At 37.3% G+C, this 20,850-nt stretch overlaps 2 protein-coding genes and 1 long non-coding RNA gene across 4 annotated transcripts; all 3 read right to left on the minus strand.

Annotated features, from left to right (window-relative positions):
* Positions 1 to 151: 151 nt before the first annotated feature.
* On the minus strand, positions 152 to 4,808 carry LOC116213558. The gene is made up of 4 exons (XR_004158112.1): positions 4,644 to 4,808; positions 1,098 to 3,749; positions 827 to 959; positions 152 to 709 (listed from the first exon to the last, which is right to left on the minus strand). It is a non-coding gene; the product is annotated as an uncharacterized LOC116213558 (long non-coding RNA).
* A 1,433-nt stretch (positions 4,809 to 6,241) lies between these two features.
* On the minus strand, positions 6,242 to 13,341 carry LOC116213553 (sugar transporter ERD6-like 5). 2 transcript variants are annotated; one of them, XM_031548555.1, is made up of 18 exons: positions 12,950 to 13,341; positions 9,398 to 9,460; positions 9,219 to 9,308; positions 9,066 to 9,125; positions 8,835 to 8,900; positions 8,683 to 8,748; positions 8,517 to 8,592; positions 8,372 to 8,436; positions 8,166 to 8,258; positions 8,000 to 8,080; positions 7,825 to 7,909; positions 7,685 to 7,728; positions 7,536 to 7,598; positions 7,384 to 7,443; positions 7,229 to 7,282; positions 7,084 to 7,143; positions 6,843 to 6,957; positions 6,242 to 6,749 (listed from the first exon to the last, which is right to left on the minus strand). In XM_031548555.1, the coding sequence occupies exons 1-18, from the start codon at positions 13,148 to 13,150 to the stop codon at positions 6,670 to 6,672; spliced, it is 1,422 nt and encodes a 473-aa protein (XP_031404415.1). In that variant the 5' UTR covers positions 13,151 to 13,341; the 3' UTR covers positions 6,242 to 6,669. The 2 variants fall into 2 exon arrangements, with proteins under 2 accessions (XP_031404415.1, XP_031404414.1); XM_031548554.1 differs by having other exon boundaries at positions 6,242 to 6,723; positions 12,950 to 13,334.
* A 2,832-nt stretch (positions 13,342 to 16,173) lies between these two features.
* On the minus strand, positions 16,174 to 20,507 carry LOC116215579 (sugar transporter ERD6-like 5). The gene is made up of 18 exons (XM_031551339.1): positions 20,272 to 20,507; positions 20,100 to 20,162; positions 19,393 to 19,482; positions 19,231 to 19,290; positions 18,931 to 18,996; positions 18,781 to 18,846; positions 18,627 to 18,702; positions 18,479 to 18,543; positions 18,277 to 18,369; positions 18,100 to 18,180; positions 17,929 to 18,013; positions 17,802 to 17,845; positions 17,643 to 17,705; positions 17,437 to 17,496; positions 17,272 to 17,325; positions 16,946 to 17,005; positions 16,738 to 16,852; positions 16,174 to 16,653 (listed from the first exon to the last, which is right to left on the minus strand). The coding sequence occupies exons 1-18, from the start codon at positions 20,437 to 20,439 to the stop codon at positions 16,529 to 16,531; spliced, it is 1,434 nt and encodes a 477-aa protein (XP_031407199.1). The 5' UTR covers positions 20,440 to 20,507; the 3' UTR covers positions 16,174 to 16,528.
* Positions 20,508 to 20,850: the final 343 nt, after the last annotated feature.

A 20,850-nucleotide genomic window follows, 5' to 3' on the forward strand; every position in this document is an offset into this window, starting at 1 on the left:
TATAAAAAATCCATTTTTATCAATAATATTATTTCTTTGTGTTATATTGCGTTCCTGACTTTCGCAAGTTGCATCAATTTCGTCCCTAACTTATTTTTTGCATCAATTTCGTTCCAACTTTGCACTTTTGCATCAATTTTGTCATAGACTTTTCAGTTACATAAAATTGGTCCACGACTTTGCACGATTACATCAATTTAGTCCCTGACTTTTGCAACACAAGTCTCTGAGTTTTGGCGTTACATCAAATTGATCATAATTACATCAATCCAGTCCAAGTGGTAAAGGGGCAAACGACGTTACTACTCCGTTAATTTGTTCAAGGACTGAACTGATGTAACACTTGGACAAATTGATGTAATCCCAAATTATCATCTTCTTCCTCTACATTCTCTCTCTCTCTCTCTCTCTTTCTCTCTCCCCTTCTCTTTGGTCCCACAGTCTCACTTCAAACGAATTTCCTCTCTTACGTCTTCATCTTCCTCTTCCTCTCCTTGTGCAAGCTTCCATTTCTCACTCAACTTCTCTCCACTCAAAGCAATATAAGCTTAAAATCCATCAGCGACCAGTTGAATGGCCCAAGGCTTAATCGGGAAAGAACATATACCACACATGAACGCCAACATGGGAAATGATCAGAGAATCATTCCCTAAGAACATGACGATGGCTGTTGAACTTGATTCATCTTCCTCTGGGATTGCCTCGAGCCTTAACAAAATGAAACAAACACCATCTAAACGAAATGATATCTCAATAGAAAGTAGGGAGATTTTCATACTCGGCTAAAAAGTTCGAACATTGTCCGAGAAACAAGCATCAGCTCACCAAGTCAATAGTTTCGAATCGGCATTGACAAAGGCCTCTTGCAATGCCTCTCTGATGGTACTAACGTCTTTCTTACTTAGGAGCAGACCTCCTTGCAATGATAGGAGGCATTCTTTATTTAAACAGCGCATCCCTGTTAGAGGAACATCACCCAACATCATGGGAAAGAAATTACACAACTTTCCAAACACCATGTGAGAGAAATCAAAGAATATTCAATCCCTAATAAACCAGACAAAGAAGGAAAGTAGAGAACTTTACGCTACCAGACCTTAGGAAATTGACGACAGAGAAACCACCGTGGCCATCAAAGACGGCAATGAAGGTGAATCCTTCCAGTCCGTCCAACTGCACGACTACATCGTCCTCCATCTCCTCATGCAGACCTTGCAGGCTCGTATACCCCCACCTAATCCCCGACACCCCCGCCAGGGAAGGGGGAGCATCGATGGCAATGGCAAAGTAGCATAGGCTCCTCGATTTATAGTTGTTGATCGATATGCTTGTCCTGGCGCTTGATTTGGAGCTCGAGTCGTGGCTGAGTCCGGTCAGGAGGAACCGCTGCAGCTACTAGCTCAGCAGCGCCATCGGACTGAGCTCCAACACTGAGTCATCGGCTTCGAGCTTAGAGGAGAGCACGGGCGAGAGAGAAGGCTAAAAAGCGAGCGGTAGTCAATCAGATAGAAGTGAGAAACATAGTCGAATTGTTTAGGCATCGATGATGAAAGTGGAGGAGACGGGGATGGAGGTGCGGAGAAGGGAGAGGGCGTAGTCGGTGATGGAGAGGGGATCATGATCAGAAGGCGGAGAGAGAGGCACTTCAAGACGGAGACTGTGGAAGGTTTTCGTTTTAAAGCAAAAGCCATTGATGGGCTCACAGTAGGAGGATGGTGAAGGAGGGATGAAGGGACGCAGGGACTGATTTGATATAGCATGAGGACCAAATTGATGTAACAATTTCCACAATTTAACACCGTTAGCATTCATACTTAACGGCATGACCAAATTGATGTCGCATTGCGACCTGATCAATGCAACCACCCCACACAATGACCAAATTGATGCAACTACAGCACTAACTGATGTAACTGCACAAAGTTATGGACTAAATTGATGTAACCGTGCAAATTCGATGACAAAATTGATGTAACTGAAAAGTTAGGGAAGAAATTGATGTAAAAGTGCAAAGTCAAGGACTAAATTGATGCAAAAGTGCAAAGTCGGGGATGAAATTGAGGAAAAAAATAAATCAGGGACGAAATTGATGCAACTTACGAAAGTCAGGGATGAAATTGCCTATATTGTCACGTGTTATATCCCGTTACATATAAGACTTTCTCTAACTATTAGGAATAAAGAGATTAATAATTGCTATATTTGGTTTCCTTACTATTGAGTCTTGTATATAAGGAAGAGGGCAGCCAACCAATTGATATTACGGAAAAACTAAATAATAACGTAGATTGATTCAAATGATTCGACGTTTATTAATTAGGTCTCGATTTTAAATATAATGAATAGGGAATATTCATGATTATGATAAATTTACCTTTTAGTAGGGCGACACGATTCAAACTTAAATTAATCATATCTCATTGAACTTCAGAATATCCAATTGTCATTGACCAAAAACAACAAAAAGAAACTATTCACCAAATTCGTTTGTTATGCGTGGTATCAAAGCCATTACGAGGGCATGAAGAACTTCCGAAGTTCTGAAAATGGCCGCTGCCTGCTGGCGCCCCCAAATATCAATTTCTTGAAATATTTGCTCTGGAACACCGAAGTACTATCACCCGAGAAGGTGATTCGAGTAGACGGACATAAATTGGTCCATCCAGATTAATGTTCTACTTGGATACTCTCACGATCCAAAAATCCTATAGAATTTCCTTTAAAGTATCACGATATTCATTTTCCAAATTTAAACCTCTTAAACAATTTCATAAAATCCCAACTACATCTATCCCAGCCAACCACTTCATATTTATATCAAAGAAACGTATATATCACATCTCCAAAGGAACTTCTAGCATATTTTTCACAACCACCCATGAATAGTTAAACAAAATTTTTCAGGTCGCAACTATCCACAAGCATTTTATACATAGCTTGATGCCTATTGTATATATAGGTCTAGCTACAAGTCTTTCACGTTGATCCCCGATGTCCAAAAAATCCTCTGATGCAGCTAGTCTAGCTTCTAACTTATTTGCATAAAAAAATATATGCAGAGGTGAGCTGTACCTCAGTAAGTATTAAATTCCATAATAAAATGAACCATTAGATTTATTCGTTTATCCGATTAATATTCCCAAGGACAATCACATATCACTTGTCTCACAAGACTCGTCATAAAACAATTATTATTATATATTTACCTACCAATTCAATATAATCTAACCTCAACAACAATTTCAATACAACAAATACTAGCCATAGGATCACATTCCCTCCTGATAGAGTTTTGACGGAACTGTGACCTCGCATGTATCATCCACAATCCCCTCATTTCAAATCTTATAAGCGATGGTTACCTATTTTTCTCCGGCAATAGGAGCCTAACATCCATTTTATATCTGCTGAATCAGGAGCCTAATCGTCTGTTTTATATTCCGCCAGTTCAGTGGCCTAATCGTCCATTTTATATTCTGCCAGATCAGCGGCCTGATCGTTCGTTTTATATGATCACAACAGTATCACTACACCGCAATTAACCGAACTCATATAGTTTCTTCTTGAAAAATAAATCATCAAGATCCTTATACCCATTCAACTTATCACATTCAAACAAGCATTAATATTATTAATTTAAGATTTAGCCTCATTCTATGGTGGAACAAAATTCTCACAAAGACTCCCAAAATGATAACTCAACGAGTCGAGCTTTCCACCAAGTGTATAGTCTCAATCTCCTCAACTCCTATAAATTATAAACACAGTTAGAAAATTAAGTATAAATATGTATATATACTTATATATCTCAATCTTAATATGTCTGCAAATTTCTAATTATGAAATTGATCTCATTGAATTCTACTCACACCAAAATCACACACTGACCAGTTACGAGACACATCCACAAAAGAAATTTATGCCCCATTTAGTTTCAAAGTAAGATTTTAAAATCTTATTTTAATTTAATTCTACCAACAACAAAACAAAATAACTCATACAAAGTCAAAGGATATGCCTCATTTATACCACTTTTTTCAAAATCAAAATCAAATAACTCATACAAAGTCAAAGAGTGAGCTCCATATATAACCATTTATACCACTCTTTTTCAAAATAAAAATCTGATTTTAAAATGTTACTTACAAACAAAACACGCTATTAACCTCATTAAAACCATTTTAAGGTAATAGAATCATTCTTTGCAAAATTTTCACCCTAACCAACTTCAACAAAGCAACACAAATCAAAAGGGCTAACTGGCAATCAATAGAGTAATACCATTCAACCTAAACAAAATGTTTAGATCAACACTGACAGGGCAATTCAATGAATCTAATGGGAAATAAAAGCAATACCAACAACTCTAAGCAAATGACAAGTGTTCTTAATTACTTCATGAACACAACTCCAAATTTTAGTTTAAATAAAATAACTACAAAACACGCTAGCAAAAACAGCAATAGGAAGCCAAATGCCTCGACAAAGCTCGGCTCCTAAAATGCTAAATCGAATTATCAATCCAACTTATTCAACTTACTCTACTCAAACAGATTTTCACTTCCTAGTTTTAAAGAAACAATTAACGTTAAGTTAAATGAAGACCTAACCAAATGGAAGAAAAAAATTTAGCTATACATACCCGAACTTTGTCAATTATAACCAACAATAATGCAAGATTGAACTCTTCCTTGTGAGATGACTTCCTATCTCGATAGCTCTCCCTCTCTGTCGCTGCTCTCTCTCTCTCTTTCCTTCTTCCTCTCGAGTTTAGCTCACTTCTCTCTCTCTCTCTCTCTCTCTCTCTCTCTTTCTCTGTCCGATTGTGTCCCGAGCTTATTCACCCTCTCCTTCTCTCTGTTTCAAACAGAACAGCCACGTAACCCCAAAAGAAAGAGAAAGGAAAAGAACAAATAAAATATTGAAGTAAATGAAGAGGCGGTGGGGAATTAAGAAGGAAGAATGAAAATGAGATTAATGGCTCATTGGGCTTTAAGCCCAATAAATTTTATAAGCCCAGAGTATATCCATATATATCCAATATTATATGCATAAATACATACATATATATATATATATATATATGCGTGAAATGCATGGTGCTCAAAATGCATGGTGCTTGCAGGTAGAACTGACCGACTCGTAAAATCATGTATCACTGGTATTATCTGAAGATGTTCTTGGACTGATAGTAGGCTTCAAATCTGCGGCTTAGGTATAGCAAGTGGTCACCTATCATTACACTCGAACACTACAAGAAAACTGCAAAAATTTGAGACGGCCATATCCATATACGACGCATAGAGATGGAATTGAGACAGATTATGGGTCGTTCCCAGAAACAGCGTAAAAATTCTATCGCGTGAAAAAGGGGCCAGTCCTCGGCCAACTTAATGCAATTGGACAACCTTATTTCATGTGCAAACACTGTTTTTAGGTTACTCAAAAAGGTCAGGTGACAATTATGAGTCATTCAAAGGTACTTCGGCCATCATTACCCCCGAATGCGAAAGTCGTTTTACTATTGCAAAGTTACGAGCGTCAATGAAAGAAAAGTTCCACCATAGCCATGAACACCTCGACAGCCTTTGTACCCCAACGTACGTCACTAGTGGCAATCAAAGATTGGGCCATCTCCTATATACCTCACATTTAAGATGGAACGAACGTATTTCCTTGATTTAGTCCTGTGGGGACTCTTGCAATAGTTGCAATTCAAATATTGTAGCTCTCTCTTTTTATTCGTGGACAATATTTTTGTCCAACATCTGACCACCAATCCTGTGCTGCACAGAGAAAGCACATTGAGAACGACTATCATTTCGCCCAGGAAAAGGTTGCCCTTGGATCCATTAATGTTACACGTTGCATTATATATTATACGTCTTATGTGCCTCAGCTAGCCGACATTTTTACCAAGCCACTTGCAAGTGATCATATATTTCTTTGTTGCTCTTCGAACCATATTCTGATCCCTTGGTCTATCCCGAAGACCAGATATTGAGGAGTATTGAACAAACCAGAGATATCATCTTATTCAAACTTTCTTTTATATAAACTTGGCATCTCATGCACAGATGAATCAGAAACTCCATGCTTGAGAGGAACTCCATATCGCCGGTAGTAGGACAAGACGTAATTGATTTGATTTGGGAAGAAAATGGAGCCATATATATGAACTAATTTTTCAAATTTAATTTTTCTGTGAAAATGATCAAATCACGTTACTTCATTTACAAATTACCCAAAAAGCTACATATGAAGCCCATTGCTTAAGCCAAAATTCATACTTACATCTATGGCTAATACAAGATAAGCGATAGCCAAATAACGGGCAAGGAATACCTACTAAGGATAATCAAACCTGAGATTTCATGGTTCTAGTCAATGACAACTTGTATCAGTACACCAAGCCCCTTCCTTAATGTATTTTTTTTATGCCCCGTAGTCTCCAAGAGTTTTGATTCTTGAACACTTCCTCCGATGTTTGAAAATGGATACACATACAAAACTGACGATGGTTCAAATCACTCTCATCTTAGAACGACTCTTGCATTCCTATTCCAGAAGATCGAAATTAACTAAGGGATGCACGCCTTATTGAAGCACTTGAGTTAAGGAAGCTTGTAGTTCTTCGAGGCCTCGCCCTTTGGTCTCTGGGACGACCTTCACCGTGAATAGGATGGATGCTCCACAAATGGCCGCAAATATGAAAAACGTCCCTGAAAGCATGAACATACCAAGCAAGCTGCATATATCACGTTACATATGATAAACCAAAATAACGAAGAAAATATCAATTCCGGGGGAACGCCAATGTGGATATCAAGGGTATATATACCGGGTGCATTCCACTCGAACATGAAGTTGAAGGTATAGCTAACAACCCAAGAGCATGACCAGTTGACAAGAGTCACCAGGCTTCCTGCTGATCCTTTCACATTTATAGGAAATACCTAATTTTTCAAGAATTCGTTATCAGGTGAACCTGAAGAATCATAACTTTTGCTGGAGAAGAAAAGAAAACGAAATGAAATGAAATAGAATCTGTTAGTTTCTGTTAAACGCTCGAGGATGTCTACCTCTGACATTATAACCCAGGGTAACCCCGCCATGCCGATTGAGTAAGCCACAGAAAACCCCTGATTCCATTGTCATCAGTCAGCCGTTGAGCGCAATAGATGGATAAAACTCGGGAAGAACAGAAGCTAAGTCATGTAGAATTACCAAAATGAAAATGTACACCATAATGGGGGTACCCTCTGTCCAGTAGTTCAAGTCCTGTTCGGAACAGAAATAGTATTTGGTAAACGTTCAGAAAATCGACAGGGTATACGGTCTTTGATAATCGGAAATGAGTGCTCCAGAGTCCAGCCCCCTACCTGCATCCAAAATGAGATTCCCAAGCCGAGACAGCTCAGGCACATTCCTGCAGAAGAAACCTACAAACCATTCGAGAAACTTCGTGATCAGCAGCTTGCACTTGTAGCCTCCGTTGCAAAGATTTAGAAAGGAAATCGATTTTATTCCTAACCATTAGAAGAGGTCGCCTTCCAGCTTTATCCGTCAAGATTACGCTGAGACCAATTGCTGGGATCTGCAAAACTATGTCCGGCCCTTGTTATATTTTGAACGAAAACTATGTTGACTGATGTGAACTTGATTTCTATATCCAAGTAGTACCTGGATAATGGCCATAGATGTGGTGCCAATGCTGCTCGAAAAACCTACAAACATTGCAGAAGGTTTAGTGATCCTACTTATGGAGAATGAGCTTGCACGAGATAAAAGAAAAGGGAGAACAGAGTCTTGGTTTCGTTTACCTGCTGCTTCGAATATGGATGCCGAGTAGTAGGCAAATGCATTTGTCCCTCCGAGTTGTTGCAGCGCCATCAGTCCGACTGCTATCTAAGTTTCAAGAAGGTTAGAGGAACTCTTATGGAAGTGTCATACTAAGGACACGAGATGAGAAATGATTGTTTTCTCCGAAAGGCTTACAATGAGAGCATGAGCATATCTTCGTTGGAACAAGTCTAGGATTCTCGAACGAGTTTGCAGCTCAAATGTTTCCGTGTAATCCTGCAAGGGAAATGCAAATTTTGGGGCCCATTAAGGACGAGGCTATCTGGCCAAGTATTATCAAATCACGTTTTCGAAACTTCACTCTGATATCAGCTGATTCCTGAGAGATGTCGGCGTTCTTGCCCCTCAGTCTCCGCAATGCAGTCTCGAACTCTTTGTCACGTCCGACTTTTACCTGTTAAGGATTACTTTTGTTGAAGCATTTACAAGGAAACCCTGACCTTGCATTGATTGTAATAAGTTCTACTTATACGGCTAAAGTAAAAAATCTGTAGTTAATCAACTTACCAACCATCTCGGAGACTCGGGAATGAAGAATAAACCAATAATTTGTACTAAACAGGCAGCACCCCCTGCAAATTAGATCGGCAGGAATGATCATTTTGGGAACTCTAGACGAAAGTTAGGAGACATTCGAACACAATGAGCTTACCAATCAGAGCCAAGACACGCCATGAAACTATTGTTCCGACAAAGTACGTTACTGAAAAACCGCACATTAACACGAACTGCAATGGCGGAGGACATAGGCTCATGAGCAACGGTTTCTGATCTTAAACACAAATTCCTGAAGTCCAAGCGTTACAAATAATTCTGACCTGATTGAACGCTGTAAATGCTCCACGGACACTTTTAGGTGTTATCTCTGCAATATATACCGGTACCTGTATCATGATTTGGGAGCATGCACCTTGAGCACATATTGTATACTATACGCCAAAATCTCGAATCTTTTGTTCTAGTAAGTTACCACGTAGCATATGAACCCGATGCCAACTCCAGTTAATAATCTTCCAACATCAAGCAACCAAGCACTCTGCCGAAAATAAAGTCTTATAATCAGTTAGTATTAAGTTGTCTGCATTTATGATGAACATATATTCTGATGTTACTGGACAAAAAAACGCTTTATAGCACTTGGGTGATCATTCTCGTACACCCGCTCAAGGTATAACTTTTTTGTTACGCTTGCGGTACGAACCTTGGCGAATGCTATAGAGAGCCATCCTGCAGCGCAAATTATCTCGGAGAGCCACATTGTCTGTTTCCACGAGATAAGAGTTAATGACCCAATATTCTATCTGATAGCAATCAAATTCTTTATAGCTTACGAATGATGAATCGATAGACTTACACCTCGACGACCAATCATATCGGTTACCCTCCCATTTACTAAACCACCAAGTACTCCGCCAACTGTTATGACTGAACCAAAGACCGAGTACTGAACAGACCAAAAGTTAGCATATTAATCGTTAACAATCAACAGTCAATTACGATACGTATATTACAAAGAGTGGTATCTGTACTCACCGCGGCCAGGGAGAGACCCAAGTCTTCCCTTATTCCCGACTCGGCAGGTGACGAATAAGCGCTCTGCAAATGAAAGTTACATCAACAGTGATCATTTTATACATAATAAAGTTATACGAGCTTAACAATCCCCATCAAGAAATTGAATAGCAACAGGATTCATCCCAGCAACATCCCCGTGACTGAACTCAGCATTGTGTTTTAAGCCATTATCCACTTGTTACTTGTTCGATAAGTTCCCCAATATTTTGAATCTTAAGTCCTAATCCACTCCTTATGTTACTCTCTGAGGACAAAATTAACGGTCCTATATGTCCTGCTGATGATGGCAGTGACATTGCAGATTATAGATTTTCGAGCCAAACTTTTAAGAGCGTGTCTCACACGATCTGGTATGAATTCTGGCATGTGATTTAAAAGTGACTAATTGTTTATGCAGCAAGTAAACGAATTGCAAATGCTATCATTGAGCCATTTGAAGACTATCCTCTGGTAATTAATCGGTTTGGAGAATGAACAAGCATATCTCGAACCAATTCAGAGGAAATGAGAAGCAAGATATTCGAAGGGGGACTTGTCTTCGTTTCACATGGCATGTTTGGGTACCATGCCTCTCATATGTCTCCATCGAATTAAATTGCAACTAATTTTTTTAAAGTGCAAGTAATTTACTTAAAATTAAGTTAGTTTATCACTATAAGTTTGAATAATCTAATTTCATGCATATTGCAACCACTTATTGCACCATAGACCTTCCCCTGGACAGCTGTTATTGTAAAATGCAAATACAAGATTTATCATATATAAGATAAGATTTTCATGAATAATGGAAAAAAATCGTAGAAGGTACACGCGAGTTTGCATAATCATGAAAATAAATAAATATATATATATATATATTTCAAAAGAGAAGATAGAGCACTATTGCACGTTCTCGCGTGGTAATTTAGAGGTTCTATTATCATGGTGAAATTACTCATATCCCTTTATTAGTTAATAGTGAATTTACAAGTGCATTGCGCGTGAAGCCTTTTTAGATAAGGTTAAAATACATAATACTCAAACAACATAATATATAAGAAAACTCTTCTAAAAAAATAAATGTATAAATTATAATTAAATTAATAGTATCTCTCTTTAAATGCATTTGTGATCATTTCTAGTCAGAAATATATTCTTACTTCAATTTATAAATAAATAAAATAAAAAATAGTCAATAATATCTATGAGCTTTAATGACTCAAAAAAGCAAAAAATTGGCCTTTTTAGCATGAATTTTGTTAACTGAAAATATTACAAATTATGAGTTTCTTATTATGTCTAGCGTGTCATCACTTTCCTGTCAATTTTAATAGATTTTTCTAACACGGCACTAACATTATAGACATGGCACATGAAAGTCTACAAAGTGAACCCCATGATTATTCAAATATTAAATTAAAAATAAAAATTATTAAAGGAAACAAATAATATTCACAAAAAGTATTTCATTTAATTATATAATAAAATAAATAAATAATATTAAATTCAATGGAAACATATTCATGTATATATATTAATAATAGTATTTACATATGTGTAACTTAAAAAAGTATATACAAAATTAGCATATTAATGACAAATCACTATATCTATATGTATGTATCAGTTTTTGTATAATTTTAGGAAATTATCTCCATTATTTTTTACTTTATCGAAGAAAAGTAAAATTGAATACAATAATAAAATTATAAAACTGCTTAATTTTAAACTCATATATCTTATCTCGCTCCTCCGTTAATTCACACGCGGTCATCATCCGCTCTAATTTTTACTTATTTTCTTTAACCCCCACTTTATCTCCTTTAAGCCCCACTCTATCTCTGTCTCAAACTAAATTTCTTTTCTTTTTCTTTCGCTAAATTTTTTTTCAATTTCATCACAATTTTTTAAATTTTTTAATGGTAGCACAACTATGTAGAATTATAAATGGTATATCATGATGAAAATACAGAGACAACGTTTTAAACTATGTTTTTATTCATACTACTTGTAGTGCTGGTGCAGAATCTAGTGTATGAATAATAAAAATTTGATATGTATGATTAAAATATTGGAAATAATTTTTAAAAATAAAATTAATGCAATTTAAAAATAATTTATTTCAAGAAAAATTTTCCAATTGATATATTTTTCTGACTTGATATTTCATTTCAATAGAATATGTTGAAAACAAAATAGAGAAATGAATTTAAATTTTTAATAAAAGTTTACAAAATAATTAATAGAAATAATATTTTTATTAATAGTCTTGCAATGACACCCATTACTCGAAAACTCAGAAAAATTCGACCCAAATTGATCATAAAATTTTGAAAATTAAAGATTCTGAGGGTTGGGCTTAAGTTTTAAAGAAAGAAAATTGGAAGTTTGTTGATCAGATCCAATTTTATGTATATATAAGTTTATTTGAGTATTTCTTATCATATATTATAATTTATTCTTAACAAATAAAATAAAAAAATAAACAATACACTTTAGATTCTACCTAAGGCATAAGAGTAAATTTAATTTCAGTTGCAAATTGATAAGTTGTATTGATAATCGATATTAGATTTACATTTGAAACAATTTATCTCTCCCTTTTACACACATACCCTTAAGGAGCAAGAACAAAAACATATCTAGAGCTCATGAAGGAAGATATTGATAGCATGAGAACTTTAAGCTTGTGCAACATTGTTAGTAAGTGGTGGTAGCAGGCATTACAGTGACATTGGATAAAATGGTAGCCAATGTCTGTGGACAAAAGATAAAAAAGAGGGATGGGGAATGGCAGATGAACGGCTCATATTTTGGTTTTTCTCGGTTTGCACCACCTGATATCTCCACATCCCATGAATCCCACCCAACAAATTCAAGTTTAACTCGGATCGGACCAGGAAAGGGTAAAGCACTCTCAATCGAACTCGAATCAAATATCTTACTTAGGAGAAGAAGTGTCGAACTACTTAAACCAATGCACGTTAAGTTAAAGTGCTTATAGTTATAATAAGCCGATTGAGGCGCGTGAGTTCTTTATATAAAAATCAGTCTGTCCGAGAGATTGGAGCGACAGGAGTTAACTGGATTACTAGTACTGTTTATCGACCAACTAAAAGTCCAACTGGTTTGACCGGTTGATCTGGTCTGGTTCTAACATAATGTACAAATGAATTTGCGTTAGACATTGTACAAAATTTGCGTTGTATGTATCTTGTAAGTCACTCGGGATCGTGCACGAGTACGGATGTACCCGAAACCCATCATGGTGACTTTGCTATAAACGGTGAACGTACAGGCCCTTGCCAAAAGAGGAAACTGAGGAAGCTTTAGTTTGGGTTGAACGGCCAGTAAACCTTATATAAATGCGTGTGATTTCCATATTTAAACTTTAGTCGGAGCTCACTGGACTTCTAAATATCATGGTATGTACACACCGAAAAAAATTATTAAGTTTTAAGATTAGAACGCCACTTTATTAATAGGTGAAGAATACGAAATATATGCCATGATCAGGAGATCAGAACTTACAGCACAGCCGGTGACGAAGGAGCCACATACTGCCACAAGCGTGCCCAGTATGACCAGAGCCGTGGGGCCCGATTTGCCATAATCCGAGCCCAAAATGGAGCCGGAGCTGTGATCATTGTGTGGCTGGAGGAGGAGGGAGCTGGTGGGCAGGAGCCCACTGTTTTCGCCGTCATCGGGTCTCCGCGGGCTTTCTGCTCCCATATATTCTTGCTATTTTGGATGAGATAAAAAAAAATGGAGTCTTTGAACTGAAAGAAGACACATACAATTGTACAACTTATATATACGGTCATTTTCCATTGAAGCACAGAGTAGAAAGAACTTCTAAAAAAAGAGGAGCAGAAAGGACTCATAAGATTGTTCGGTGGAGCCAATCTGCAAAGAAGAAAAAGAAAACGTTTGGTGGGAATACGGGAATTGGACTTTCAGATGGGTTGTCCATCGGATTCTTAATATTATTTGTTTATATATGATTTGCACCATCCGGTATCAGAAAGTCCAATGATCCCGACTAATTCAGTAGGCCCATTCAGGGATAAAGTTCTCTCATCCATGGATTTTCTCCATTAGTATCAAATTCAAGGTTTTGCTTAAGAAAAACAGAATCTGAATCACCTAAAACAGTTCGTGTTGATTATTATTGTTTATATTTAGTCAAAGGAAGAATAATACATTACTTGTTCTTCCTATTATATAAAAGTTTGTAATCAACGTGGATTGGTTCAAGCGGTTCAATATTTATTTCACTAAAATAAGGTCTCAAGTTCGAGTCTTGTAAATGAAAAAAAATCCATGTTATAAGAGCTTTACCATATAGTAAATCGACCCGGCTCGACTGGATCAATCAGGAGCCATTTTCGCATAACATGATATACATTAAAAAAAAAAAGTTTCATGCCGTATCGCAAAGCAGTTATTTATATATATATATATATATAAGAATGCGAAAGTTCACCTGACCGGAATCAAAATCAAAACATGAAAACACATGCAACTGAAATATCTTATTTCACACAATTACTTTTTATGTACAAGATAATTATTACATGAGCCGTTTATTTTGATATAATCGTTCATAAATAAAAATAGGTGGTGACATGACTTATAAATAGATGGGGAGATAACTTGAGGCATATATCTTGTCCCAGAAAACTATTCTAATCCCTTTGTTCATTTTTTTTTTGGGGTCTTTTTGCTTTGATCCTTACTTGAGCACATCATGCAATCTTTACTTTTTCTTAGCAAGAATCCGCAATTTCTCGAATTAATAAAGTCAAAACAAAATCCTTTTTCTTTCTATCAATAATTCTTCTAGCTAATTTGGTAAAGCTAGTTTCATACAAAGCTACAACTCGGTAGTTTTCATCCCAACGATGTGCTGATGCTCGTTCCTTCAAACATATGGGGGAAAACGATAATTAATATCTGCACAATAAATGAATATGCATTTATTATGCGCCATCCGAACATAAATTATGAGATTAACATGGCAGCGCGACACGGGCAATGTAACTTCAAACATGAAAATGCAGCACGATATTATGATTCATCAAGTTGGCATTTAACTAACTATTTTAATATAGCGCCACATGGACCACGTGATTAATTATTAATCTTGGGACAACTACTTGATCGATCCGTAGACTCTGATAGCCTTTTTTTCTATTTTATTATATATTAATTACAGAAACTAATCAATAGTAGGTTGAAGAGTGGATAAAATATTTTAGCCGGATATGTGCAAAATATTGGCCGTCTGGTACAGACGTGTAATTAAGCTACACTTCATATTGATAACAACAATATGTGCAAAATATTGACCGAGGGTTCAAATGCTTTCTTCTTATTTTATAATCAATAGCTTCGGTAATAAAAAAACCTATATTCCTTTAAAAATAATAATAACGATAAATAATTAAGCTACAAGATATTCATGTGAACACATTCGCGTTGTTGTATTGTTGTGTTAATTTAACACACTTTATATCACATCAATTTTTGAGACAAAATCAACAAGATATGAGAAACTCGGTCATGCATATGCATGCGCAACCATATGCATTATGCATGCTTAATTATCGCCCTTTCTATTCTGATATACAAACCAAGCAAATATATATATATATATATAAATTACTTATACTGGATAAGACCTCAATGATATAACATTCACTTTCCAAAATTACCCATGACAAAATAAAAATGTAAAATAAGGTAAGTAAATTTATTAGATAAAATTGTCAATTAATAAATTTACTTACCTTTTGTAACCCCACTTTTCCCTCTTTTTTCTCCATCTTTTCTATCTTCTCCAATTTGGTGAGTGAATTTTGGACTTATATTTTCTTGGAGTATATATTTTTTATCATTTTAATCTGTTTCTTTATTACTCAAATTTAATCACCACGGATGCGCATCTAGTATTTGAATTAATTGAGAACATTTGTCCATTGCCAGTTCTTATTCCGGAGAAATCTAGTAAAAAATGGAGGAACCAACTACAATTGACGAGGCTATATCAATCATATTCTAAAGCAGAAGGATTCGATAATGATACATCTTTCGACCGGTTAGTCCCGAGGGCAGTACTTCATTAATGTCATCCGGATCCTTCTTAGACTGAACTCGGCGGCGTATGTCTTCTTCGTCTCTGTTAGCAGGCCAGCTCTCGTCCTTTGGTAGGATAAAGGAATATTTACCGGTTCTTGAATCGCACAGGGCCAGTCTGGTCCCAATCCGGCGTTTATCAAAGGCCATTTATGTCCCCCTTGCAAAGTTGCAAGCTTCTGCCCCCTGCGGTGTCACACCTCCACCCGCAATTTCTTTTTCATATGAGGTACTTTATAAATATTTCAATGTGTGTGCACCACTTGGTATCCGAAAATTCAATGAGTCTCGACGAATTTAGGTTCGAACCTGGGCAACCCACTGAAAGACTTGAATCCGATCCCTTGCTCAAGAAGAAAAAAATTACGAACCATCTGGACCAAGCCACATTAGTAGACATTTGTTTCCAATTTTCCATCAAGTCCCTTCATTCAAATTACGATTTTTTTTGTTAAACTAGGGGAAATTACGATTTTTTTTTGCTCAGTGTAGAAAGAAATTCAATAATTTCAATTCTAGCGAAAAGAATTCCAAGTACATGTTAAAACACATATTTTCTTTATTGTTGTGCTTAATATAACACAATTTTACTTATTTTCGAGATAATAGCAACTTTCAAAAGCAAATTCATGATTACATTACTCGTGAACAGTTTTCTTTTGTATTATTCTTTTGGTAAAATTACATTATAAAAAAATTACATAATTTTGTGGCCAAAAGGAAAACTTATCTAACTTGAACAATGAGACGATGAAATCAGTAAATTGCACTGCCAATGGTCTAAACTCACTAGACACACTTTGTATCCCGAGCAAGCCGACATCCAAATATTGATTAATGTCGGCCAATAGATTGACGACGCCTTACATAACTTGCATTGCTTTTACGGTCAGGCTCTTCCTTCCTCTTTTTGTCCAACCAATTAATCATAATCTGCTCTCTGCAAATTGAAGACAACACCAGTTTGTCTCATTACCCTTCTTGTTCTGTAATCGAGATTTGTATTTCTTCCAGTGTTCGTCCCCTTGTCTCCGGTACAAGTTTTGCGATAAACAGGACGGCCAAGCCACATATGCATGAATAAATGAAGAAAATCCCTGAAAATCACAAACATAAGTAATTATGTGTGCAAGCACATACTCGGACGGGAGCAAAGAGAAAACAAAAGGAAAGGCCTTTGCCTGCAGAACTCCATTCGAAGAGATAGTTGAATGAATATGAAACTGCCCAAGAACCGAACCAGCTGACCAGATTCGACAGACTCCCAGCCGAACCTTTGATGTTTACAGGGTATATCTGAGGCAAACAGCCAACCAATTTTCTCTTCATTTAAAGGAATTCAGGGAAAGTAGACAACAGCAGAGGACAACAATGTCGACATATGCATACCTCTGACATTATAATCCAAGGTATGCTGCCAAGGCCTAGCTCGTAAGCCCCTATGAACACCTGAACATATTGGAGGCCAAAAATGAAAAAAGGGATGACAAAATAAGCATGGATTTCTCATTTTACGAACAAGTGGTAGTGGTAAAATGAGATCGATGAAATGTCTGGTGCAATTAGATCACTGAGGAATGAAATGTCATTCTATATATAATGTCGCGGAATGGTGTATTCTTCTATCCAAAAGATTCCATCAATCATCATATCAGTTCCCCTCAGGTGCCATGCTAAAAGATGTATCACTTTCATATCAAAGAACAATGGCTTACCGAGATCCCAACAAGGAAAGAGACCGAACTTAGCTCCTTCCATAAATGAATGTCCTGTTATTGTCATGTCCCATTGGGTTTGGAAACTGAGTACTATATACGGTCAAAGTCAACAGAGATAAAAGGAGAAATATAAGCATTAGGCTTTCTCCAGAAAGAGCTTACACAGAATAAGAATGATAAGGCAGTGATCAAAGCACCCAGCCATGCCCCAGCAGCAGAAAACTGAAACAACAATATTTGCAGCTTCAATTATGTAAAACAGAACAAACTGGACAACTATTGCTGTTTTCATCCTCTCTTTTTTTTCCTTTTCTCTTCTTTTTTTTTTTTTTTTTGGAGAAGAGCCTGAGTTTAGTTTAGGGCCGAACCAGTAGAAGGGGACGTCTTCCATATATAGTCAGTAGCAGCACCCCTAATGCACTTGTTATGATCTGTCAGAAAGAAAGAAACCAAAGTTTTGACATCATCCATAATAAGTCGGAGAAGAATGCCACAGTTATCAGTAATTTGCACTGCAAGTACATTACCTTGGTTATTCCAGCTAATACAGTCCCTTCTCGACTAGGAAAACCTGCCATGCAACTGATACTGGTTAAGCTAATTCTCCACTGGTTAAAATTTGAATCAACAAAAGAACATGGTTCAAATAGTCACCGGCAGATTCAAAAATTGATGCTGTGTAGAACAAGACCCCCTTCATCCCACCAAACTGTTGAAACACCATCAAACCGATTCCCACCTACAGCAAATATGGAGGACTATACTTTAGTGAAGTTGAACTTAGATGCTAAAATTTTATTAGTCAGAGGAAGGAGTCTCTCTCACAATGAGACAACGTGCATATTTCTGCTGAAACATGTCGAGAAATCCTTTCTGGGTTACCCATTCGAGGTAGATTGTGTAGTCCTGTCAGTTAAATAAGGATGCGCCTCGGTTAGAGATTCTGGGAAATGATTCAATTCGTACTTTTCTTCTGCTTGAATATGGATTCAGAACACATACTCTAATTTCAGATGCCTCCTGAGAAATATCTACATTCTTCCCCCTCAGCTGTTGTAGAGAAGCTTCAAACGCCATATCCCGACCATTTTTTACCTACAAGAGGTTTTATTCATCACTTTATCACCAGGACTGAAGGCATTGCTCGTACCAGCAGTTATAAGAGTTTCTAGGCTAGAAGAAAATTTTAAAGGATTGAACTCACCAGCCACCTTGGAGACTCAGGGATAAAGAGGAGTCCGAGAAACTGTATGAGACAAGGAATCAGTCCTGAAGACCAACCAACAGAGACAGTGCAAAGTTAGTACTCCCCGAGCCCCAAGTATTGAGATAGCAATAAAATGAAGGATAACCTGTCAGTGCAAATACACGCCAGTTGATAATTGATCCAACTAGATATGCAATTGAACTGCTGCAACCTATCACAAACTTTAAATTGAGAATACAATAAGAAAGGCACTACAATGAAACCCCCGCATAATTTAGTAAGTTTCAACTGATACTAACCTCATGAAGTGCCGTAAATCCTCCCCTGAGATTTTTTGGTGTTATCTCTGCAATATATACAGGTACCTGCTCGGGCTCGGAGATTGAACCCATTCCATATAAAGTGAATTCTTTTGGTAAGTTGCTGAAAGTAAATTATCCTGCACTCACCGCGTAAGTAAGTAGGCCAATTCCACATCCCAACAATGCTCTCCCGCAATCCAGCCATAAAGCATCCTTTCAACCAAATTTTAACATCAAGAATTAGAAGATTTACAGCATTACAAGCTGCTACTTTGGTAAGGAAATTATTGATATTATGCATAAACATCATGTTTTTTCCCAGTCACCCTTCAATCTATTCGGAGAAGAACCTCAGCATTTATCCTTTTCTAGTTCGTTACATGTCAAATTACCAAACATCGTGATTAGTAAAGCAACAAAGCTTAGCAAAACCAAAAGGAATAGAACCTGCGCGAATCCAATTAAAAGCCACCCAAAGATGCAGATGACATCAGAAACCCACATAGCCTGTCAAACAAGAGACGAACAACGACTTTTAATGACATGAAAGTAATTTAGAGACAGAGAGATCAGAGGTTTTGGAAAGAGTAAAGGGACAATAGGACTTACACCTCTGCGACCGACGAAATCTGCAATCCTTCCACTCAAGAGTGCACCCACAATGGCTCCAATCGACAAGATCGAACCAAACAGCGAGTACTGTACCGTGGTAAGACAAAGAGCAAGAAAACTTATTTGTTCAGCAGAAGTGCAACTGAGTCGAGAAACTGAAGGAGTTTCCATTGATCAGCCATCTCTCAGTCTAGTACTTTATTTCCCCTTTATTTCAATCAACTTAAGCAAAATTTCCTTTACCGAATAGATACGTGCAATGATCTTCACCTGTTCATCTCAATATTTTATAAGCAGACAATTATGTAGCGAAAAGTCAAACCCAAATGGACCAACCTGCACTTATCATATCGAAATATGATGTGAATTTCTGTACTGTTTTAATGCATATCTTGATTTCATAGAACATTTACATCTGCAATTTCCACAGTACCATTTCCAGGGAGTCCTCACAACAATTTTAAGCATATAATTTAGCTTGCTGAACATAATCGTGGCAGCAGGCACAACACGGCATAATTTAATAGGCACGCTACTGTACAGCATTCGAGCTGCACCGAATGCCAAAGAAGCTCGTCTTATGATACTCATCCTAGTGTGATTCTGTCTTTTGCAAGAAGGACATCACGTCTACGAATGACGGGAGATGTATCCCGAAAGAAAGCCGAAATATTAAGAAGGTTACATAATTTTTTTATTACTACCTCTGCGAGAGAGAGTCCCAAGTCCTCAATGATCCCGCTTTCCGCAGGCGATGAGTAGCCCAACTGCACAACAATCATTAACAGCAACTCATGTAATCTGATCGAACAAATATCATTCTGCGATCACCGAACTTTTGCCTCTTTACATAACAAAGGCTCTGATGGTACTCACAGCGTTTCCGAAGATGTAGGAGCCCCAGAGAGCAATGAAAGTGCTCAGTACGAGCGGGAACGTCGCAGCAGAGGCGGAGGAGGAGGAGGAGCAGGGAAGCGCTTCCGATGGCTCCCCCCGGCCGAGAAGTGGGCTGGTTGCTGCCGCCTGTGTGGTTTCCCTGTTCATGATTGTCGAGTGATTCAACTGTGAGTAAAGGAAGACAGGGGAAGACAGAGGGAGAGTTCGTTGGACGAGGAGGGGAAGGATGGGCCCACCGAAGAGGAAAGCTTAACGTACTTCGCCTTTGTACTACTAACATACATTTCCTTGTACTGCTTCGTGTTATGAAGGAGTCGAAAAGTCCAATCTACCCCAGTTCTTGAGTATAATTGTTTGTCCGCAAGATTAGGGACAGATAATTGATTTCCGAAATAAGTAGCGTTGATTCGGTACGTTCCACGGGTTTATCGATACATGTCTATAATATTTTTGGTCACGAGGATTGGTAGTTTTGTTAAACAAATTTGCTTCTTTTAGAATAATCGGAGAACTTTTAAGCACTAGTTTCAAATTTCAGTAATCATATGATATGATAAA

Source organism: Punica granatum, chromosome 7, assembly GCF_007655135.1.
Source record: "Punica granatum isolate Tunisia-2019 chromosome 7, ASM765513v2, whole genome shotgun sequence".
Classification (NCBI taxonomy): Eukaryota; Viridiplantae; Streptophyta; class Magnoliopsida; order Myrtales; family Lythraceae; genus Punica; species Punica granatum.

Coding starts and splice junctions, on each gene's coding strand:
- LOC116213553 (XM_031548554.1), bottom strand. CDS start 13,150: ATGGGAGCAGAAAGCCCGCGGAGACCCGATGACGGCGAAAACAGTGGG. Junction 8,901..9,065: donor TCTCTATAGCATTCGCCAAG/GTTCGTACCGCA, acceptor TATTTTCGGCAG/AGTGCTTGGTTGCTTGATGT. Junction 7,910..7,999: donor GATATGCTCATGCTCTCATT/GTAAGCCTTTCG, acceptor CTTGAAACTTAG/ATAGCAGTCGGACTGATGGC.
- LOC116215579 (XM_031551339.1), bottom strand. CDS start 20,439: ATGAACAGGGAAACCACACAGGCGGCAGCAACCAGCCCACTTCTCGGC. Junction 18,997..19,230: donor TTTTAATTGGATTCGCGCAG/GTTCTATTCCTT, acceptor TTTGGTTGAAAG/GATGCTTTATGGCTGGATTG. Junction 18,703..18,780: donor GATTTACGGCACTTCATGAG/GTTAGTATCAGT, acceptor CTCAATTTAAAG/TTTGTGATAGGTTGCAGCAG.